The 6,895-nt window shown below is 37.2% G+C and overlaps 1 protein-coding gene across 1 annotated transcript; it reads left to right on the top strand.

The window, feature by feature from the left end:
• The first annotated feature begins 1,217 nt into the window (after positions 1-1,217).
• LOC149579500 (disease resistance protein RPS4B-like) lies at positions 1,218-6,080 on the top strand. The gene is made up of 5 exons (XM_089833246.1): positions 1,218-1,856; positions 2,497-3,631; positions 3,792-4,046; positions 4,165-5,145; positions 5,322-6,080. The coding sequence occupies exons 1-5, from the start codon at positions 1,315-1,317 to the stop codon at positions 5,991-5,993; spliced, it is 3,585 nt and encodes a 1,194-aa protein (XP_089689372.1). The 5' UTR covers positions 1,218-1,314; the 3' UTR covers positions 5,994-6,080.
• The last annotated feature ends 815 nt before the right edge of the window (positions 6,081-6,895 follow it).

Here is a 6,895-nt window from a genome sequence, read left to right as displayed (position 1 = left end):
AAAGTACATAAAAATACCAAATACCCTAAACATACAAGGGAGTTATCCCTCTCAAATGTAGAGAAAAGTTGTAGTGTGGTACCGATTGGACTTCAATGTATCCAATTGTTAGTGCAAATGTCTTAGCATCTTGAGCAAATATCGTCATTCTCAATGAAGAACATGCACTAACAAATTTGTTTACCAACATTTATGTTCATTTTCTTCCACTTCTCTTAAGGAAGGAAAAATAAATGTACAAGCAATATTAGCAATCGATCCAATGATCTTTTCAAATTGGTCATGTGTATTGTACAACTGTATGTAAAAGAAAGGCCACAATCTTGCTTAGTTCATTTTTTAACTTCAAATTTGCCTCATGTGTAAAAAAAACCAAAATCTTGCTTAGGTAATTCACATTTCAAACTTCTTCGACACACTAAGATGCAATTGCTAGTTTCGGAAAATCATCCTAGAGTGTCCTTGCAACTATTATATTTATTTCATGCCAGAAATGTTAGAAATTGTACGGGAGTGATATACCTCTTGTCTTTGTTGATCAATTGATTGACTTTCTTGTTTTCTTGGTTGTTGCAAGGCAAAAACGTGGAAACACAAATTAGGCTCCATGATCTTTCCTTTGTCATTCTTCTTCCCTAATTCCATCCTGATTCTACACTTGACTTGACTTTCCAATTGATTGCACAAATTTATGTCTTATTTCAAAGCAATATTTTGAAAACATTGACTGAGCTCCATGAACTTTCCTAACTTCTTCTTCCCTAATCCCACACTGATTCTAACTTGTCTTGACTTGCCAATTAGTTCCATACATTTTTGTCCTATTTCAAGACAATAACATGAAAACTCAACTGGGCTCCATGAACTTTCCTAACTCCTTCCCTAATTCCACACTTGACTTGACTTGCCAATTGATTGCACACATTCCTATCCCATTTTCAAGAAATAATGTGAAAATGAAGACTGAGCTCCATGAACTTTCCTAACTCCTTCCCTAATTCCAATCTGATTCCATATTTGACTTGACTTATCAATTTCTGTCCTATTTCCAGACAATAAAATAATGTGAAAACCAGACTAGGCTCCACTAACTTTCATAGCTCCTTTACTGACTCCTTCCCTACTTGACTTGACTCGCCAATTGAGGACACTTTTCTGTCCTATTGCAGGGCAATAATGTGGAATAAAGCAGAGACCCCACTCATAAACTTTACCTTTTATCAGCTACATACAAGCATTGGAGTATTTGATTACAAAGAACTGGGCGTTTTTTTTCATTTGTCTTCTTTTAACCAGAGGATCACTTTTCTGTAAATGGCTTCCACTTCCAGATCTGGTCGAGGAGGAGAAGAGCAGGATCCATTTTCTGCCATTGAACCTCCCAACAAGAAGAGCAAATCCTCCTTGACTGCAAAACAGCATGATGTATTCATCAACCATCGAGGCCCAGACACCAAAACAACTCTGGCTCAGCAGATCTACGATTCTCTTCAGCAAGAGGGGATCAGGGCATATCTAGATGCTCCAGAGACTGAGCTCGGAGATTATATTTCATCTGCCATAAAGAATGCCATTTTCTCTTCCATGCTGCACGTAGCCATCTTATCACCAAAATATGCAGAGTCTCCTTGGTGCTTAGCTGAGCTTGCTCTCATGTTCCGAACAAGGGCTCGAATTATTCCCCTGTTTTACGATGTTCAGCCATCAGACTTCCGCTACATCAAAAATGGAGTTAAAGAGGCATTTTCCGAACACGAAAAAAAGGGCAGATATAATAGTCATGACATTCAACAGTGGAAAGAGTGCCTGCATAATGTTTCAGGGATCAAGGGCCACGAATTCAACAGTAAGAACGAGTAAGATATCGTCATCTGCTTGACATCCATTTATATATAGATTTAGTTTGTTTTTCTCCTAGAAACTAGTCTAAGGATCGTTTTTTATATATAATTATTATAGGATCTATAGTTTCGTCTAGAGAAGATGCAGGGTCTATAAATGATTTTTACTAAAAAGGTTCGCGAGATCGTTTTCAATTTTGTTTCTTACCCCAGTAGAGAAAAAGTGGGTGTAAGGATTAAATATGTTGAGATTTTTTTGTAGCCATGTGGAGATTTTTATCTTTTCTCAATAATAGTGCTCATTTTTTCCAGTTTACTAAGATCGATTATGACAGAGTATTTTACAATTTGTTTTCTTCATGATTTAGATTCGAAGCGTTATTTGCAGATTTTTGGCTGTGGTTTGTAGACCTTATATTTGTTTGGTTTGAATCTTATTTAAGTCTTATTTGAACAGGGTTTTTGGCCCTTTTCCCATATTTGGTTATACACCAGTTGTTCTCTTCATTTAAACTGTACAGGTCTCTTAATATGTGTGCTTCTTGCTATGCATTGCTTTTCTAGGCTCCAGTTTCTTATAATGTATTGTATTCTGGCCTCTAAGAACTCAATTTCTTACAAACTTATTTTAATTATACTTTCGTTTTTTTTCCAGTGATCCGAGTAAGCTGTGTAATGAGATTGTGTCTGCCGTGCTTAAGGAGAAGGGAAAGAGGAAAATTCCCCTCCAAGTTGCAAAATATGTTGTGGGACTTGATGAGATTGTGCAAGATTTTAACAGATATCGCCAGAGAATGAGGGAGATGAGAGACAATATAATTGGCATCTTTGGAATGGGGGGGTCTGGCAAGACCACTCTCGCCAAGTATTTTTTCAACAACGAACATTCAGAATTTAGTGGATCGACTATTCTGTTTGATGTGAGGGAAACCCATGTCAAGGGTGCGCTCACTTCTTTGCAAAGTAAGTTTCTCAATGATCTATTTCATGGAAATGATCATTCATTTCATAGTGTAGAAGAAGGAGCCGTCAAAATCAAGCATGACCTTCAAGGGAATCGGGAATCAAGGTTCCTTATAGTTATCGACGATGCTGATCATCAAAAGCAGTTAGATGCCCTTTTGCCATTAGATGCTCTCAATCCCAACAGTCTTGTGATTGTCACAACTCGTGACGAGAGGCTTCTTATAAAAGCCGGTGTGAGAGTCCGTTATAAGATGAAGGAGATGAATCGGGAGCATAGCAGAGAGCTGTTCTGCTGGCATGCGTTCCACAGACAATCTTGTAAAAGGGGATTTGAGAATTTGGTAGACAGCTTTGTCCAGGCGTGTGCAGGTTTACCTCTTGCTCTTCAAGTAATGGGCGGTCATGTTTTTGGAAGTGGCGTGGCTTATTGGAAGTCACAATTAGTTGAGGTTCAATCAAGATTGGACAAAGACATAAAGGATACGCTTAAAATAAGCTATGATGCTCTAGAGGATGATCAAAAACAGATCTTTATGGACATAGCGTGCTTTTTCATAGGGGCAGATGTGAGCACAGCCACAAGTATATGGAAGGCTTCACGGTGGAGAGCTGAGCATGCACTTCAGACCCTCAAAGACAAGTGCCTTGTAGAAGTGCAAACTCAATATGAAAGCCTGAGGGATTGCCATTTTGAGCCAGAGTTCATTTTCAAAATGCATGACCACCTCCGCGACTTGGGGAGGGAAATGGCAGATAAAGAAACGAGCCAGCCAATAGATAATCAAATGAGTCGTCCTCGTCGGCTTTGGCGTCCTGAAGATTTCGTATGTACTTCTAGCGCCATTAAATCAATGCTCTTAGTTGGAAATTATGATTTATTCTGCCTAAGCTATATTAGAATATTTACGGTTTGAATCAATGCTCTTAGTTGGAAATTAAAGTGAACATTTTCTAACTACAAACAAATTTCAATTCAAATTTCAGATTAGCATTAGAGATATCAAGGATTTGCAAGACACCCTCGCTGTGTCCGAAGGAAAGAGTTTCAGATATTACAGTGATATATACACGAATTTTTTTAATGTGAAATATTTTTTGGGGAGTTCAAAGACATCAACTGATTTGCAATGGCTTGAAGTCTATGGGGCAGATATTCGTGAATGGTTTCATCTACAAAATTTGTACAGCTTAAGTCTTGCAGACGTACCACCTGTGACATTGTGGGAAATGGATGATCAGGTACATTCCTTTTCTTGATCAAAATATAATTTTGGTAGCATCAGCTACTAGTTCATTCTTGTAAGATTTTTACCAATGAAAAAGAAGTGCAGTTTAACAAAGTGAGTGTAAATTCCAGGTTGTACTCAAGTTGAAAGAGCTATCTTGCAGCTCTTTATATACTTCAGTCGACGACCGTGAAAAACTGTTGAGTTCATTTGGAAGGTTCCAAAATCTGGAAGGTCTGCACATAAAATATTTTGAGTGGAAGTTTGAATGGAACTGGTTGCTAAAATCTGTAAGAGAACTCACCAATCTACAAACCTTCAGGTTGAAAGGCATCTCTGCGGAAGGGGAATTTTCTTTAAGCAAGAGCGCAAAAACAATTGATGATCCGTTTTGTATGAGAAACCTTGAAGCCATAGCTCTGTGTCAAGTGAAAGATACGACGAAGGTCTCCATCAGTGGAGGCTCCTGTCCCACCCTTAATTCTCTGATGCTTTGTGCTATGGAAAATCTGATTGAAGTGAATTTGACAGGGGTTACCACACTGGAATGTCTGATACTGAACGAATGTCGACAGTTGAAACATGTAATATTGCTTGAAGATGAGAGAGTTGACAAAGACGGCAATGATCTGCTAAATCTCAAAATTTTCCATTTAAAATGTTGCTTTGAGATGATAGAGTTGCCAAAGTTTGGGCGTATCACTTGTCTCAAGAGGATCTATATTAGCAAGTGCCGGAGTCTGAAAGATATAGCAGCTATTGAAAATTTGAAGGGATTGAAGACGGTCTGGATCGCCTATTGTCCAAAGCTGAAGAGTATAAAAGCAATTGAAGAATTGAAGGGATTGAATAGAATTTGGATTGAGAGTTGTGGACAGCTGGAGGATGATGTAATCTGTTTTAAAGAATTGAAGGAGTTGAAGAGAATCTTCATTGGGCAGTGTCCACGTCTGCAGAGTATGGAAGGCATTGAGTTTTCGAGATGCCTGGAGAGCATCACCATTGCTGAATGTCCGAAGATGAAGAATATAAGAGGCATTGAAGAGTTGCAAGGACTGAAGGAGTTGGTTATTTCAGATAGTCCTGTAATAAGTTGCGTTCAAACGTTGCAGGTATTATAGTTACTCTTTGTTTGTCCACCATTTCCTTTTAGCTTAGTCATCCCGACATTTTTTCAAGTTTCTTTTGAAATAGTTGCATCTAATCATAGTACTTCTAACTGCTGTTGTTTTTAATTTTCCATATATATTATTGTTAAAAAAATTTAACAAGAGCACGTTGATTTCAGAGATTGCCGTCAGAGATTACAACTATGGTGGGGACATCAATTACGCCAGACTTAGAATCAAGATTGAGCTGCGAGAGGAGATCGCCCATGTCATATTTTAACGCAGATGATATTGCCGACAAATTGCCTATGGTGGATGCAATCTGTGAAATAGATTTGCGGGGATATTTTGACGCAGAGAAGATGAAAGCCAGCATCCATTCGTTTCAGAAAACCCATCATCCGCTCAGTACATTCATTTTTTGCGCTGTGCTTCCGAACATTGTTTCGATAAGGGGCAACATTATATACGGGACCAGAATTGTGGTTGATGATGAAGTCCTATCTGAAGTAGACCTCACTGGGTGGCGTGAGGAAGGGTACTGGATATACACGTGCGTGGTTACTGAAAAAATGTTCTCAAACTATGACTGGATGCCATCAGACTATACTAGTGTGGATGCGGCGTTTATAATGGGAGTGAAGGCAGACGAAGAAAGGAAAACCCTCCACATATTGCAAAGTTTATTTGCTCAACTAGGCATTCAGAATAGCGAATATCATTTACAGGTGGATGGGTTTGCGAATGATGATTTTTATGATTATGATGACATTGCCGACTACGACGATGACGATGGAGAAATTAATGGTGGTGATGTCGACGACGATGAAGATAACGACAATGTACGCTAGTTTTAATTGAAAATTCATTTATTGTAAATGCTTATGTAAAAATTGTAATCTTTTATGATTTTTTTAAATGTATAATTTTTTTTTCTATTTGATTTCTTTCTTTTTTTATGGGCTGCTTTTTCTTAAAGTTTTTTAAAGCCCTTTTTGGCTTTGGTGTTTTTAATTGAGATGGTGGGTAGAGTGTTCTCAACTCAATTTTAAGATATTATATTATTAAATTAGAGTATTGTTTCAAGTCATAGCAACTTAAAGTAATGTATGTCACCACTTAGTAAAATTGTTGTAAATTTTTACCAAAGTTTTTAAACTAAGACAGTACTACTTTCACTATAGCTATTAAGTCATCATAGCCTAATCAAAGCCTACAATCACTTAGCTAATTTTAGTATTGAGTATGCTCATTATAGGTAGAGTATTTTATCCTATCACCCATCAAATTATGCTACATGTAGAAGATTTTATCCTCTCACTCGTGCATTTTATGCACTTCCCTAAGTATTTTGTCCTCTTGGCTATTTGATTTATGCTGCCTTCTAATTTAGGGTTGACGTGGAATTTATTTTTAAGCATTTTTTTCTCCTCTAAAATTGAAAGAGCAAATTTCTTTCTATCAATAATTTTGGAACTTAGCAACAAGCCATTTGAGGTGTGGGTAAATTTTCTTTTGGAGAGATTAAAATGATTTTTTTAAAGGGGGCCAATTTGGATAGAGATAAGTATTAAGGGACTCCATAAAAATTATACTATAGGGCATTGACATTTGAAAGAACAATCGCATTGAAAATTTTGCCCGTATTTAGACAATAATATATAAGAATATTTAGAAATTAAGGGATTGATATTAAAATATTACCAGTAATGGTGTAATATTATGCAACTTAAAGTCCATTTTATGCACTCAA

This window comes from Cupressus sempervirens, chromosome 1, assembly GCF_028749045.1.
Source record: "Cupressus sempervirens isolate cs-2001-9-10 chromosome 1, ASM2874904v1, whole genome shotgun sequence".
Lineage (NCBI taxonomy): Eukaryota > Viridiplantae > Streptophyta > Pinopsida > Cupressales > Cupressaceae > Cupressus > Cupressus sempervirens.
The sequence above is the reverse complement of the archived record's forward strand: the minus strand, read 5'-3'. Positions and strand labels throughout refer to the sequence as shown.